The sequence below is a fragment of the Symphalangus syndactylus genome, chromosome 7, assembly GCF_028878055.3.
Source record: "Symphalangus syndactylus isolate Jambi chromosome 7, NHGRI_mSymSyn1-v2.1_pri, whole genome shotgun sequence".
Lineage (NCBI taxonomy): Eukaryota > Metazoa > Chordata > Mammalia > Primates > Hylobatidae > Symphalangus > Symphalangus syndactylus.
The window spans coordinates 122,158,449-122,175,345 of record NC_072429.2 but is presented as its reverse complement, the minus strand read 5'-3'; the positions used below and the strand labels follow the sequence as shown (position 1 = coordinate 122,175,345).

The 16,897-nt window shown below is 39.0% G+C and overlaps 1 protein-coding gene across 1 annotated transcript in view; it reads left to right on the top strand.

Annotated features, from left to right (window-relative positions):
• Positions 1-8,553, top strand: part of ATAD2 (ATPase family AAA domain containing 2) — a 78,263-nt gene extending 69,710 nt beyond the window's left edge. The window contains exons 26-28 of the mRNA XM_055287153.2: positions 2,091-2,224; positions 5,359-5,487; positions 7,880-8,553. Coding sequence (XP_055143128.1) covers positions 2,091-2,224; positions 5,359-5,487; positions 7,880-7,921 — 305 coding nt within the window. The 3' untranslated portion in view covers positions 7,922-8,553. The remainder of the gene's footprint in view (positions 1-2,090; positions 2,225-5,358; positions 5,488-7,879) is intronic.
• Positions 8,554-16,897: the final 8,344 nt, after the last annotated feature.

Genomic DNA, 16,897 nt, shown 5'->3' with positions numbered 1-16,897 from the left:
AAGTTTCTAAACACCTAATTGCATCTTGGTTTATTGCTTTTTGCTTGCCTTTCAGAGCAGATGTTAGTTAATTAGAAAACAATAGCATTATCTTTACTATTGAGCTAGTAAGGATAGTTACAAGCTGTGGCATCAAACAGACCTAGATTTGAGCCTCCAGTTCACTACTTAGTAGCTTGTGACCTTTGGCAAGATACTTAACTTGTCAGCCTGTTTGCTCATCTGCAGAATTGGGGTAGATAAGATAGTTGCTTGGTAATGAGGTATTTTGAAGATTAAATGTAACAAACTAAAGCATATGATACCCTTTCATTTTTAAGCAAGGTAAGAGTCTGCTATGATTCTTGCTGAGTGGTATGAACAACTCTTACCCCGATCATTTTTCTATCCCTTATTGTAGGTTAAGTCCAAGATTATTTATATTTATTCCACTGATCCTGCTCCCCAAATTTTCTATTTAGAATTGTCCTCATTTGGATCTTCTGGAGCCCCTGACAGTAGATTTGTTTGGATTTTAGAAAAGCCAAACATTATTTAATTATACAAAGCAAAATAGTGGATAATGGGGCCAAACATTTATTTTGGTCAAAAATAAGCATTGACTCAGTTAATGGACTTTTTTTTTTAGTGGCTGATACACTGAATGCAAGGCTTTTGCAAGGGCTTCTTTGACATGAGTTCTAAGTATATTTGAGTAATTAGCAATAATAGACTAGGATATACTTTCTAGTGTGAATATTTTAAATGTTAATCTTCTGGCTGTATAATATGTTTTGGTTTGAATCAGATTTGTTTTTTCTTTTATCGTTTTCTTTTTAAAAAGAATACTATTTAGCGGTACAGGTACTTGCTTCGATATCAAGAAGTCTGGGTTCTTATCCTGGCTCTCACAACAATTAGATGTATATCCTTAGAAAAGTCTCTTCACGGTCAGGCGCGGTGGCTCAAGCCTGTAATCCTAACACTTTGGGAGGCTGAGGTGGGTGGATCACGAGGTCAGGAGTTCGAGACCAGCCTGGCCAATATGGTGAAACCCCGTCTCTACTAAAAATACAAAAATTAGCTGGGCGTGGTGGCTCCTGCCTGTAGTCCCAGCTGTTCTGGAGGCTGAGACAGGAGAATCGCCTGAACCCACGAGGCAGAGGCGGAGGTTGCAGTGAGCCAAGATCATGCTACTGCACTCCAGCCTGGGTGACAGAAAGACTCCGTCTCGAAAAAAAAAGAAAGAAAAGTCTCTTCACCTCTCCTGGCCTTATTTTTCTCATTTATCATTGAATGTATTGTGCTAAATCATGGATCAGCAGACTTCTTTAAAGAACCAAATACCGGATAGTTAAATACTTTAGCCTACACAGGGGCCCGTACAATCTTGGTCTCTGTGACAACTACTCAACCCTGCTGGGAAAACTACACTGACAGTAGATAAAATGGATATGGCTGGGTTGGTTGGTTTGTTTTGAGTCTTGCTGTGTCATCCAGGCTGGATTTCAGTAGCATGATCTCTGCTCACTGCAACTTCTGCCTCCTGGGCTCAAACGATCCTCCAACCTCAGCCTCCCAAGCAGCTGAGACTACAGGCATGTACCACCATGCACAGCTAATTTTTTTTCTTTTTTTTTTTAAGAGATGGGGTTTTTCCATGTTGCCCAGGCTGGTCTTGAACTCTTGGACTCAAGGGATTCACCTGCCTTGGCCTCCCAAAGTGCTGGGATTACAGGCAGGCTGTGTTCTAATAAAACGTAATTTACAGTGGTAGGCCAGATTTTGACCATGGATGGTATTTTACAACCCCTGTTCTAGATTATTGAGGTCCCTTCTAGCTTTTCAGTTGTGTGTCTTGTGCTTAAGTAGAAGACATTCTAACCTGTTGAGAATCCCCTTGAAATACTCAGTATGAAACATACTTCTCAAACTGTCCTTAATTTTTGAGTGTATGAGTGGCAGTATCTTAATCTTAGAATGAGTTAATAAGCCAGAATTGCTGTTTATGTCCTTAGTAAACATGCCCTGTTTAATCTGCCTAATATTATTTATTTTAGGCATCATACTATCTATGGACCAAATAATAATCATTTGATTTTTCATTCTAGAAATGTGTGTTCTGCGAATGACTCGAGCTAGACGTTCCCAGGTACAACAGCAGCAGCTCATCAGTGTTGAAAAGGCTTTGGCAATTCTTTCTCAGCCTACACCCTCACTTGTTGTGGATCATGAGCGATTAAAAGTATGTAAATTGAAATCATAATGCTTTTACTCTGCAGATTAGTAATCCCCAAACACTGGCTTGTGACTAGTAGCATTCTGGCTACATGGGATTTACATGAAAAAGTAAAACTTTTTTTTCCTCCAAGTTTCCCTTTACTGTTCTTCTCCTTCCCCTGTTCCAAATTAAGAATAGGTCAGGCACAGTGGCTCACGCCTGTAACCCCAGCACTTTGGGAGGCTGAGGTGGGCGGATCACCTGAAGTCAGGAGTTCGAGACCAGCCTGGCCAACAGCGTGAAACCCTGTCTTTACTAAAAATAAAAAATTAGGCTGGGCGCAGTGACTCATGCCTTCCATGATTCATGTAATCCCAGCACTTTGGGAGGGCTGAGGTGGGCGGATCACGAGGTCAGGAGATTGAGACCATCCTGGCTAACACGGTGAAACCCCATCTCTAGTAAAAATACAAAAACAAAATTAGCTGAGTGTGGTGGCTGGCGCCTGTAGTCCCAGCTACTCGGGAGGCTGAGGCAGGAGAATAGCGTGAACCCGGGAGGTGGAGCTTGCAGTGAGCCGAGGTTGTGCCACTGCACTCCAGCCTGGGCGATACAGCAAGACTCTGTCTCAAAAAAAAATAATAATAATAGATAAAACAAAAAATTAGTTAGGTGTGGTGCTGGGCGCCTGTATTCCCAGCTACTAGGGAGGCTGAAGCAGGAGAATCATTTGAACCCGGAGGCGGAGGTTGCAGTGAGCCGAGATCGTGCCCTCCAGCCTGGGTGACGAGCAAAACTCTCTCCAAAAAAAAAAAAAAAAACGAATTATTACTATTATTTTTTAATATAAAATAGATTTTTAATTCTTAAAAAAATAGACAAAGTCTCACTATGTTGCCCAGTCTGGTCTTGAACTCCTGAGCTCAAGTAATCCTCCCGCCTCAGCCTCCCAAAGTGCTAGGATTATAGGCATGAGCCACCATGCCTGGCCCAAAATTAAGAATTATATCCAAGGATCTGTGGTAGGAATCAGAGAGAAAATAGCTAAGTGATTCTGATAGCTGTCAGGTTATCTGTTGCTCATTCTATTCCCCTGCCTGTTCCCCTAAATTCAATTTTCATCCTGACCACTGTAATAAAATGACATCCTAATAGCTAATAATACTTGCCTTTGTTAAATTGAATTCTTCTTGCCATATCTGTAACACTTGACACAATAGATAACTCTTCTTCCTTGACTGTTGTGTCCTTAAATCATCCTTGCCTTCAACTACTTTTGTAAGCTCCTCAGGGTTTTTCTGATCATTTGCTTTATTATTCTGTACTTTTGGAATAGCCATCACCTCTGTAACGGTGATCCTACATCTGGAACCCCACACCCTGACACCCCTAAACAACAGTCTTATCTCCTCAACCAACAACTTGGATGTGTTACAGTTGCCTTAACATATTTGAAATAAGATTGATTTCTTGCCCTTTTCCTTCAAAAGTAAAAACATTTCGCATCCCAATTCCAATTTACCTGTTTTATTTTGGCCACATTTCAAGTCTGAAAACATTATACGTTTATCAGAGATACATTATTTGTAATACAGATAAGAGTTTTGGCATTTTAGAGGGAAATCTGCCCTGTTTAAGTACAAAGTGAACCTGTTAGTACTAATGAACTTAGGAAAGCCTTTTTCTTGAATGTAGCAGAGCTAATAAGAACTTGATGTCTACACTTCTTAGAGAAGGAAGCAGCAGTATTCCTGGAGTAGTTTCTCTCAAAAAACTGGTCTTTCTGAAAAACTCTATTAAAAAATATGTGTGGAACTGAAAGCCCATGTAAATCTCATGACAGTGAAATGTATTCCTAGTGCTGAAACAGGAACTTGTGTGTAAGTTCACCGTGTTATGTTGTTTGGGGTTAAGAGTAGTAATTATTATTCTACTTAATTTTTATAAATTTTGCAGCTTTGTTCTGCTCAATATACATGTGTGTCATTCAGAGTCAATTAAATTCATTACTGAGACTTTCAATTTTTACTTTTTCTGATAATATAACCCATCAAAATAGACTATGTAATAGTACCATATATCCATTAGGCATGCAATAAATAATGGCCTTTTATGAGAGGATATACTTGCTATAGAATAATTTGCATAAGCCGGGCACGGTGGCTCACGCTTGTAATCCCAGCACTTTGGGAGGCCGAGGCAGGCGGATCACGAGGTTAGGAGATCGAGGCCATCCTGGCTAACACAGTGAAACCCCGTCTCTACTAAAAAATACAAAAAAATTAGCAGGGCGTGGTGGCGGACGCCTGTAGTCCCAGCTACTCGGAGAGGCTGAGGCAGGAGAATGGCGTGAACCCGGGAGGCGCAGCTTGCAGTGAGCCGAGATTGCACCACTGCACTCCAGCCTGGGCGACAGAGTGAGACTCCGTCTCAAAAAAAAAAAAAATAAAAATAATTTGCATAAAGGATGTAGTTGGAGGTGACTAATGTATTAAATTGCAGTTTTTAACTTGCTGATCTAAATTACTGGTCCCATACATTGTTTTTATGACCATTACCTATGGCCATTTTAGTTGGTTTTTACTTAACTATAATGGTGTGTTTTTGTTAATTATGAGGTAATGGCAGCATATTCTGGAAGGGCCAGACTTGAAGAATTACAGAAATCCAGTAAGTCCACCGTTTTAGTCATGACAAAAAAACACTTAGCAGATGGAAAATCCTTTTTATATAAGAACCCTGAAGTGGTGAGGTAGTTCACCATTTATGTAGTATCTTTTTTAGTTTCACATAATAAAATTAGTTAAAATCTACTTATACTATCATAAAATCTCCTGCAAAAAAACTTTGCTTTTCTCCTGTTAATCTAAATTGAGGTTAGTTTTTAATTTGTTTGTAGATGCTTATGGCTAGACGTAGAATTGGCAATCCCCTCAGCTGTAGTTTTTAGAATATGAGTTACTCAAGGTCAAGGCCAGGATTATAGCTAGACTTAAGTACATTTAAATGTCAGAGCCACTGCCAGAGGCTGCCCTGTGTCATCAGATGGCTTGGTCTACCCTCTGTCAGGCTTGTAATAATTCCCCAAACCTTCTAAATTAAGTATCTTGTCTGAGGAAGTTTCTCTCTCACACACTGACACTCATATTTTCTTTTAGAATCTTTTGAAGACTGTTGTTAAAAAAAGTCGAAACTACAACATATTTCAGTTGGAAAATTTGTATGCAGTAATCAGCCAATGTATTTATCAGCATCGCAAGGACTATGATAAAACATCACTTATTCAGGTAAACTCTTGAGTGGAAACTTTTTACAAATGCTCTTATGGTCACATTAATATATCACTTATGTAGGATTGTTGAGGCTTTATTTAATCTGTGTAAGAACTTAAAGACCATCTTTCTATTTCCAAAGTTGATGTCCCATTCCATAAAGATCATTTTTAATATATGGATTATGACTTATTTCTTTTTTTTTTTTTTTTTTTTTTTTGAGACGGAGTCTCGCTCTTTCACCCAGGCTGGAGTGCAGTGGCGCGATCTCGGCTCACTGCTGACTCCGACCCCCAGAGTTCACGCCATTCTCCTGCCTCAGCCTCCCACGTAGCTGGGACTACAGGCGCCCACCACCTCGCCCGGCTAATGTTTTGTATTTTTAGTAGAGACGGGCTTTCACCGTGTTAGCCAGGATGGTCTCGATCTCCTGACCTCGTGATCCGCCCGCCTCGGCCTCCCAAAGTGCTGGGATTACAGGCGTGAGCCACCGCGCCCGGCCGGATTATGACTTATTTCTAAATGCAAGTGAGTTTAGTATTTTTTCAATCTAGAACTTAGTTTGTTTGTTTATTTATTTATTTATTTATTTATTTAGAGACAGGGTCTCTGTCGCCCAGGCTGGAGTGCAGTGGTGCGATCTCAACTCATTCACTGCAACCTCCACCTCCCAGGTTCAAGCGATCCTCCTGCCTCAGCCTCCCAAGTAGCTGGGACTACAGGCACCTGCCATCATGCCCAGCTAATTTTTGTGATTTTTGTAGAGATGAGGTTTCACTATGTTGCCCACGCCGATCTTGAGCTCCTGAGCTTAAGCCATCCAGCCACCTCAGCCTCCCAAAATACTGGAATTACAAACGTGAGCTACTGCACCCAGCCATAGTTTGTGTCTTTAATAAATAGTGGAGGCCAGGCGCAGTAGCTCACGCCTGTAATCCCAGCACTTTGGGAGGCCGAGGCGGGCGGATCATGAGGTCAGGAGATCGAGACCACGGTGAAACCCCGTCTCTACTAAAAATACAAAAAATTAGCCGGGCGCGGTGGCGGGTGCCTGTAGTCCCAGCTACTCTGGAGGCTGAGGCAGGAGAATGGCGTGAACCCGGGAGGCGGAGCTTGCAGTGAGCCGAGATTGCGCCACTGCACTCCAGCCTGGGCGACAGAGCGAGACTCCGTCTCAAAAAAAAAAAAAAAAAAAAAATAGTGGAACATAAACTATGAATACCCTTTTTGTGTGTATGTATTAATGAAGAATAATAGCTTCTTTTAAGACTTGTCAGCCAGGCACAGTGGCTCATGCCTGTAATCCCAGCACTTTGGGAAGCCAAGGCAGGTGGATTGTTTGAGCCCAGGAGTTCAAGACTAGCCTGGCCAACATGGTGAAACCCCGTGTCTACTAAAACAACAAAAAGTAGCCAGATGTGGTGGTGTGCACCCATAGTCCTAGCTACTCGGGTGGCTGAGGCATGAGAATCACTTGAACCCGGGAGGCAGAGGTTGCAGTGAGCCGAGATCAAGCTACTACTGCACTCCAGCCTGGCCGACAGAGTAAGACTCTGTATGAAAAAAAAAAAAGACTTATGTACTTAATCTTCCTTTATAGTAGGTATTAAGAGTGTTAATTAGAGCATTAATATTTATTTTTGAGACAGGATCTTTCTCTGTCACCTAGACTGGAGTGCAGTGGCAAGAACATAGCTCACTATAACCTGGAACTCCTGAGCTCAGGCAATCCTGCCTCAGCTTCTCAAGTAACTGAGATTATAGGCAAGCACCACCATGCTGGGCTAATTTTTAAATTTTTTGTAGAGATGGAGGTTTTGCTGTGTTGCCTAGGATGGTCCCGAATTCCTAGCTTGAAGCAGTCCTCCCGCCTCAGCCTCCCAAAGTGCTGGCATTAACAGGCAGGAGCCACCATGCCTGGCCTTATTATTATTTTTAATAACAGATCATTTCACTAGACAGTGCTAAATTTTAAAAAAAGATATTACTTACATATGCATATTATTGGTAACTACAAAATATAAAAATGATACCCATTAGTATATATATAGTATTTAGTATACCTACTAAAGTATACTATGTAGTATATATATAATATTGATACCTACAAAGTGTAAAATACTAAACTCTTTAACTACATCAGTACCTTGATAATACTATTTGAATTTAACATAAGATGAATGCACCCCAGACTCATTTCAAAGTTATTTAAATAATGAAGTCCTACAGGTAAAATCAGTTTATGTGGCAGTCTTAAATATTGAACTGAATGTTTATTTTCACTATCAAATATATACACGAATATTAATATTCTTAAGGTTGTTTACTGAAAAAAAAAGTAATGAAATGTTTCTTTAGCTTATTCCATATTGAAACTTACTATTTGCTCTTCCTCCCCTTTATCTAGAAAATGGAGGAAGAGGTAGAAAACTTCAATTGTTCCAGATGATGATGTCATGGTATCGAGTATTCTTTATATTCAGTTCCTATTCAAGTCATTTTTGTCATGTCCACCTAATTGATGTAGTATGAAACCCTGCATCTTTAAGGAAAAGATTAAAATAGTAAAATAAAAGTATTTAAACTTTCCTGATATTTATGTACATATTAAGATAAATGTCATGTGTAAGATAACTGATAAATATTGGAACTTTGCTAGAACAAGACCCTGTAGTAATAGTAATAATAGTTGAAGTTTGGCCAACTCTTAATAAAGTTATTTTGGTAACTAATGTTTTACGGCACTTAAGAATAATTAGCAGCGTTAAATTTTGTTTGTATTAAGCACTTTTAATTTTATCCTTCCTAAAAATAGTTTATTGTATCAGACAAGAAACTTACTTAACCATTGTGTCCTTCCCATCTTTTTTGTCATCTTTGTTTTCTTTAAATGCCCTCCTCCTATCTGTCTTGAGATTCCCTTGTCTTCACTTAAAAGCCAGAGTGCAAGTCATGATTTGCGGGAGGGCTCTTAAACAACTTCTGGCTGCACCACAATTCTGTACTTGAGTGTCACAGTTACTGTTTTTGAGACAAACATTCTTATAATTCTAATTTGGGTTAATAAAGATTTTAAATATTTCTTGGTTTACTTTTGTAATTATATACACAACAAATGTGTTAATAACTACCTTGTTAAACACCTTTTAATAGCACAAAGTTTTTATATTTGCAAGCTGTTGATATCTTTCTAAAATTGTGTTTAGGTTATATTCTATTGATACTTTTTATATACAATTTTATAAATATAAATATTATAATTTTATATTAATGATACCAAAAATACATTTCTTAAGGTTAAAAGCATGCACTTCTATGCATACTTGCTTTTGGGGAGAGTGGGGAGAAGACATTCTAATAATTAGTTTGTGAGATAGCTTCTGTTGGAAACCTTTTGAGAGGAATAAGGAATGGTCATCTAAAATGAGAGATTCTGGATTTTAATGCAGTTCAAAGTTGAGCTGAATTTTTGTTGTTGATTTATCTGGATATTGTTTTTAAAGCCTTCTAAAACCCAGTAAATTCAGTATCTTAATTAGTAGATACTGTCTTATGTAATGCATAAAGCAATGCCAGTCACTGAGAACATTTAAATATGTCTGTATTCCTGGAGATACACATTCTCATTTTTGTTGGTTTATTATAAATTATTCTAGATGCATCTTTTATAACTAGGACTTCATTTTGTGTGTGTAGCTTATGTAATAAATTTTAAAGGTGAAAACTGCCAAATTTGTTTCTATTTCTTAAGTATTTTAAAACACAGCAAAGATAATTCAGTGCAAAAGAAGTGTAAAGTCTGTTCTTTCATATATTACTGTGCAAATTTAAAGTGCTGTTGACACTGGAATGTTTATATGGTACATGTATTTTAGGTACAGCGACTAAAGTGCTTCCTGAAATGTCTTCTACAGATTTTAGAAGTGTTATGTCTACATTCCTATGCAGAGTTTGAAAACCATGCTGAAATTGCAGTGTTGAATGTTATCTCTCATTTGTTGCTCAAAAGTGCAGTTAAGGCAAGAAAAACAAAAGGAACTCAGAAAGGAAAAAGTGAAATTCTCTTTATGTACAAATGACATGATTTTATATGTAGGAAATCCTTTTTTGAGACAGAATCTTGCTCTGTCGCCTAGGCTGGAGTGCAATGGCATGATCTCGGCTCACCACAACCTCTTCCTCCCAGGTTCAAGCGATTCTCCCGCCTCAGCCTCTTGAGTAGTTGGGCCCACAGGCGCATACTACCACGCCCGGCTAATTTTTGTATTACGTAGGAAATCCTAAAGAATCCACAAAAAATCTGTTAGAGGTAGTAAAAGAACTCAGCAGGCTGGATGTGGTGGTGCATGCCTGTAATCCCAGAACTTTGTGAGGCCAACGTGGGTGGCCTTCAACTTGAGCTCAGGAGTTCAGGGCCAGCCTGGACAACATGGTGAAACCCTGTCTCTACAAAAAAAATACAATCATTAGCTGGGCATGGTGGCACATACTTGTAGTCCCAGCTATTCCCTGGGAGGCTGAGGCAGGAGGTCAAAGCTTGAGCCCAGGAGGTCAAAGCTTGAGCCCAGGAGGTCAAAGCTGCAGTGAGCCAAGATTGCACTACTGTACTTCAGCCTGGGTGGCAGGGTGAGACTCTGTCTTTAAAAAAAAAAAAAAAAATCAGCAGAGTTACAAGATAGAAAACATACTAAAATCAGTTGTATTTCTATATACTAGCAATGAACAGTCCAAAAGGAAAATTATGAAAGCAATTTTACTTGTAATAACATCTAAAACAGTAAACACCTAGGAATAAATTTAACCAAGGATGTTTAAGAACTTACATACTGATAACTACAAACTGTTGCCGAAAGAAATTAAGTAAGACCTAAATAAACAGAAAGACAGCCTGTATTCATGGTTTGGAAGACAGTACTGGTAAGATGGCAGTAATCCCCAAAGCGACTACAGATTCAATGCAATTTCCATCAAAATCCCAATGGCCTTTTTTTGAAAAATAGGAAAGTAAATCCTAAAAATCATGACGTATTGCAAGGTACCCTGAATAGCCCAAAAGATCTTGAAAAAGGAGAGAACTCACTTCCTGACTTTGAAACTTACTACAAAGCTACATATATTAAAGCAGTATAATACAGGCGTAAGGTTAGACATATAGGTCAATGGAATAGAAAGTCCAGAAATAAACCAATATATCTATGGTCACTTGATTTTCAACAAGAGTGCCCACATCTATTCAATAGGAAAGAACCATTTCTTCAACAGATGGTTTCTGAGACAACTGGATATTCACATGCAAAAGAATGAAGTTAGATCCTTATCTGAGAATGGCTAATGCGTGCTGGGCTTAATACCTAGGTAATGGGTTGATGTGTGCAGCAAACCACCATGGCACACGTTTATCTGTGTCTAACAAAGCTGCACATCTTGCACATTTACCCCAGAACTTAAAAGTTGATTTTAAAAAAAAAAAACCACAATAAAATGGATTAAAGACCTAAGTTGAATAGCTAAAAGTAAAATTCTTAGAAGAAAACAAGGACATTTTCATGACCTTGAGTTTGGCAATTAGATAAATTGGACTTCATCAAAATTTTAAAACTTTGTGCTTCAACAAATAATGTATATAACTCCTAAAACTCAACAAGAAAAAGACAACCCAATGGATGTGGATGTTTTTTATGACATTAACAATATTTAGGATACCAGGCAAATATTTTGGAAGATACCTATTTTGGAATAGTCTAATGTTTTTCTCATGACCAGACCAGAATTATGGGTTTGGGGAAAGAAGATCACAGAGGCAAAGTGGTCATATCAAGGTTGCCTACTAGTGATGTGATTTTTGACTATTGGTTGACTTTGATCAAGTTAAGTAGTATTTCTCAGGTTTCTCCACTGAAAATCTTTTCTGAACTATCTTTTGAACTGTACTATGAAAAGAAGTCACACAATGAACAGGCCACTCTTAAGGAGTGAGGAGTTATACTCTGCCATTTATTTTTAGGCCAGTTCTATCAGTGATCCCTAAATGTACATATTGTAGCGTTAATTGAGCTTATTTTAGACTCGTGTCTTCTCCCTACTACTCCCCACCTTATACACAGAATATTTTATTGTTCAAAGTAATGTAATTAAGAGATTGCTCCCTGACATTGAGGGAAAGATTGCCAACTTGCCTCCTAATATGCATTCTTCCGTTATTTGTAACAGTCCCATTTGGTAAATGATGTTTCATCCATTGCAGCAAAATATGGCCACGTGACTAAATTCTAGCCAATGAGATAGAGAATTGCACACAGTTTCTAGGAAAGCTCTCTGGAAGGGCAAGGATGAGCCTTCTGAGTTTCCTATACACACAGACACACACACACATATATATATATATACATATATACAGTTAAGCATCTCTGTGTATGTGTGTGTGCATGATAATTTTAGGGAATTGCTGTTCAGTATTCTTGAGTGGATCTCTGTTACTGATAGTGGAATGTAATTCTTAACCAGTAAAAGCATATAAAATAAATGTGTGTTTTTTTCAACTTTAATTTACTATAAGTAGCAGATCCTGAGCAAGGCCTTTACAGACCCTTAAGCATAAAAAATATTGTCTCCAATTCTTATATGTATTTTTTTATTTATTGTTAACATCTTTATTGAGGTATAATTTATATATCATAAAATTCACTGATCTTAACAGTACAATTTAATGATTGTTAGTAAATTTACAGAGTTGTGCAACTATCAGCATGAATCAGTTTTAGAACATTTCCATCTCCCCAAAAGAGAGATTTCCAATCTCTTCCTCATGCCCATTTGCAGTCAGGCCTCCTACCCCCAACCCCAGGCATTCCCTAACCTACTTTCTGTCTCTATAGATTTGCATTTTCTGGACAGTTCATGTAAATGAAATAATATATAGTCTTTTACATCTAGATTCTTTCACTTAACATAATGTTTTTGAAATTCATCAGTGTTGTAGCATGTATCAGTAATTTGTTATGTTGTATTGTGGGATAGTATTTCATTGTATGGATATGCCCCTTTTGCCTATTCATCCACAGTTGATGGACGTTTGGATTGCTTCACATTTTGGCTAGTATGAATAGTACTGCTGTGAACATTTACATGCAAGTCTTTGTGTGACTTGTTTTCATTTCTCTTGGACAGATACCTGGGACTAGAATTGCAGAATTATATGGTAAACTTATGATTATCTTAAACTGCTCTCCAAAGAGGCTGCTCCATTTTACATTTCCACTGGCACTATATGAGGGTTCCACCTTGTCCACATTCTTACCACCCTTGTTATCATCTGTACTGTTTTTGTTGTTTGCCTTTGTGTGTGTGTGTGTGTGTGTGTGTGTGTGAGACAGAGTCTTGCTCTAACACCCAGGCTGGAGTGCAGTGGTGCAATCTCAGCTCACTGCAACCTCCGCCTCCCGGGTTCAAGCGTTTCTCCTGCCTCAGCCTCCTGAGTAGCTGGAAGCACAGGCACTCACCACCATGCCCAGCTAACTTTTGTATTTTTACTAGAGACAGGGTTTTGCCATGTTGGTCAGGCTGGTCTCAAACTCCTTGCCTCCTTGCCTTAAGTGATCCTCCTGCCTCAGCCTCCCAAAGTGCTGGGGTTACAAGGCATGAGCCACCAGGCCTGGCCTTGTCTGCTTTTAATAGCCATGCAGGTGGGTACAAAGTGGTACTCTTTGTGGTTGTTAACTGCATTGCTCTAGTGATTAATGATGTTGAAAACATTTTTCATGTACTTATTAGCCATTCATATATCGTCTTTGGTGAAATGGCCTTTTGAATATTTTGACCATTTTTTAATTGTCTCCTTATTGAGTTATGAGAGTCTTTATGTATTCACTTATTTTCAAGAGAGTTGCCAAGGCAGTTGGGAAAAAATAGTTATTTTTTAACAAATGGTGCTGGATTAATTGAATATTCACATGCAAAAAAAAAGATGAAATTAGATCCTTACCTCACACCACATAAAACATTAACTCAAAATTGATCAGAGACCTGTCTATAAGAGCTAAAACTATAAAACTTTTAGAAGAGAGGATAAGAGAAAATCATCATGATCTTACTTTCTTTTTACTCTTTTTTTTTTTTTTTTTTTGAGACAGAGTTTCGCTCTTATTGCCCAGGCTGGAGTGCAATGGTGCGATCTCAGCTCGCTGCAACCTCTGTCTCCCAGGTTCAAGTGATTCTCTTGCCTCAGCCTCCCGAGTAGCTTGGATTACAGGCATGTGCCACCGCACCCAGCTATTTTTTTTGTATTTTTAGTAGAGACAGGATTTCTCCATGTTGGTCAGGCTGGTCTCGAACTCCTGACCTCAGGTGATGCGCCCACCTCGGCCTCCCAAAGTGCTGGGATTACAGGCATGAGCCACCGTGCCCAGCTGATCTTTCTTTTTTCTATAGCTTCATATTTGAAGTGACACATCATGATCTTAAGTTAGGCAAAAAGTTCTTAGATATACTAAAATCACAATCCATAAAACACACAAAAAATGATCAATTGGACTTCAAAATTGAAACCATTTACACTCTCTGTATTTTCTCTATATATGTAGAGGGTCCTCGGCAATGACATTAAAAGAAAAGTTGCCTATTTCAGCTATTAGTTGATTACAATTGGAAATATCTGGATTTTTCAGGTAATGTAGGGATGCTGTCGAGGCTTAAGAGAATAGTTCTTTTGTTTTTTTGAAGTGCAGTGACGCAATCTTGGCTCACTGCAACCTTCGCCTCCCTGTTCAAGCTATTTTCCTGCCTCAGCTTCTCAGGTAGCTGGGATTACAGGTGTGTGCCACCACACCTGGCTAATTTTTGTATTTTTAGTAGAGATAGGGTTTAACCATGTTGGCCAGGCTGGTCTCAAACTCCTGACCTCAGGTGATCCACCCACCTCAGCCTCTTAAAGTGCTGGGATTACAGGCGTGAGCCACCGCACCCAGCTCAGAAGAGTGTTTTTACAGTTCATATGTTGCACAAAACCTTTGTGGTAAGCTGAGAAATTACCCACTCCCAAAGATATCTTTGTCCTAATCCCTGAAAACTGTGAATGTTACATTATATGGCAAAACAAAAGAGGAGGAAGGGTTTCTTTTAGATTTTGAGATCTTGAAATGGGAGATTATCCTGGATTATCTCTGTGGGCCCCAAATCAATCACATGTATCCTTATAAAAGGAGAGCAGAGGGAGATTTTATGCGGAAGGGAGAAGGCTGTGAAACCACAGAGTCAGAGATTGGTGTCCTGCAGCCACAAGCCAAGGTAATGTCAGCAGCCAACCACCAGAAGCTGAAGAAGCACACAACATTCTTCCTTAGATCCTCCAGAGTAGTGCAGCCCTGTCAATCCCTCGATTTTGGCCTAATGATGCTGATTTCAGATTTCTGCCTCCAGAACTGTGAAAGAATTTTTTAAACCACCAAGATTGTGGTAACTTGTTACAATGTTTACAGAAAACTAATACAACCTTATACCAACACAAAACTGCCATTTTATAAACAATGCCTTTTCTTGCACATGTATCCCAGAAGTATAATTTTAAAAAATAATTAAAAAATGACTTTTCTCTCCTCAGGGCTTCTGTTCAGGCTATATCCTCTGCCAGAAATAATTTTTCTCACCCACTCTCAACTCTCACTTGACTACTTTAGGCATCAGAGATGGTCCAGAAAGATCTCCCTAATTCCCCAGGCTAAACTGGGACCTTTTAATTTCTCATAGCTCCCTGTATAAGTCCCTTCCACTTTTAAATTTAACGTCAAGTATACAGAATTAATCAGCATGCACTATGACACACTTGTCATCGATTCATGCATGCCCCCCCTTTAGAAAGTTTATTTTTTAAAATAATAAATGCCCCATAAAAACCTGTTTCTCAAAAGGAACTAACCAAATCACCTATTGGACACATTAACCCATTACCACCCACTATAATTATAATCCTCAATCATCATTCCTTGCTTTCTATTGTATGTAATTCTATTGCATCCGTGTGTTCCTACAAATCATGTTTTAAAATGCCAGATTTTTACCTTAGAGAAAGGGTATTACGCTACTACATGTGTGATATCTTCTGGAGCTTCCTTTTTTCACGTAATGTTACTGCTAAAATGTTTTATAGGATTGCATATTGTACATCATTCGACTGCTATAGAATCCATTTTGTGAGTAAATCACAGTTTATTTATCCATCCACTTCACTGTAGGGGCATTTGGAGTTTTTCCGGGTTTTGATTATTGTCAACTGTTTTAAGGACATTCTTGCACCTTCTGTCTGTTGTACGTGTTGTGCAAGAGATCCACTTGGGTATTAGGAAACACCATACTGAAGATAGAATAACTCAAGGAAAGATGATTGGTGTAGGGGAATGTCAAGTAGTAACTTGGCCCTAGTTGCCTTTCCTAGGCTGTAATGGATGAGGAGTGGCTGCATGTAGTCTGCCACCTTGAGAAAAGCAGTGATTTGCAGTCACAGCATCTATTCAGCCCTAGGCAACATTACCTCATAAAGGGAACCAGAAGAAAAAGTGCTCTGACTTCACTCTCTTTAGGCTCTTGCTAGGGTTTCCAGTTAGTTAAACACGGTCAAAACCACACTTGCAGAGCCCACTGCTGTAATCTATATGGTCAGCTTTCTGGAGCAGGGAGTAGAATGAAGAAGGATGGAGGACAAATAAAATAATTGGCACAGTCTACCCCTTTTGCACCCCTGTATCCACTTTTATTCTTTGTCCATGTGAAAAGTTTGTCTTTAACATCAGGGATATAAAAAGTCCATTAGATACTGAATCATTGTGCGATTATGTCATTTTACTAATTCCCACCTGAAACCTAAAATGATACCACAACCAGTGTTACTCATACAAGGTAGTGGAGGTCGAAGGAAGAGAGAAGAAAGATCATTTAAAAACCAGCTGCTATAGTATTTACCTCCGTATCTACTCGTTAGGTTTATGTTGGCAATCAGAACTGCCTTTCACCACCCATTTACCTATTGCCCTTCCCTTCCATCAGTACCTCAGTTGGACAGGCTTCTTCACCTAATGGGGTAACCCGTATTTTCATTCCTGCAAGATATGAATTCTTTGTGGTCTATTGCAGTGTTTCAGTGACCAAGACTATTGAAAGGAAGTACTTAAAAGCATCCCAAATGAATTCCCTGGGTTGCAAACACTTTTCCTGGCTTCCGTATTTCCCCCTGATATAATCAGAATCAATTACCCTGGTCAGTACAGTAACTGCTGTCTTTGCCAGTTGGTTCAGTGGCATGGGGACCTAAAAGAGGCCGATCAGTTGGAACCATGATCATGTTCTCTGGTGAGAGCTTCTTCCTTGAGCACTAAGATAAGACTCTAAAGTCTCTGATCTCAAGGTCTCAGGAATGGGAAGCAAAAATTCCAGTGGG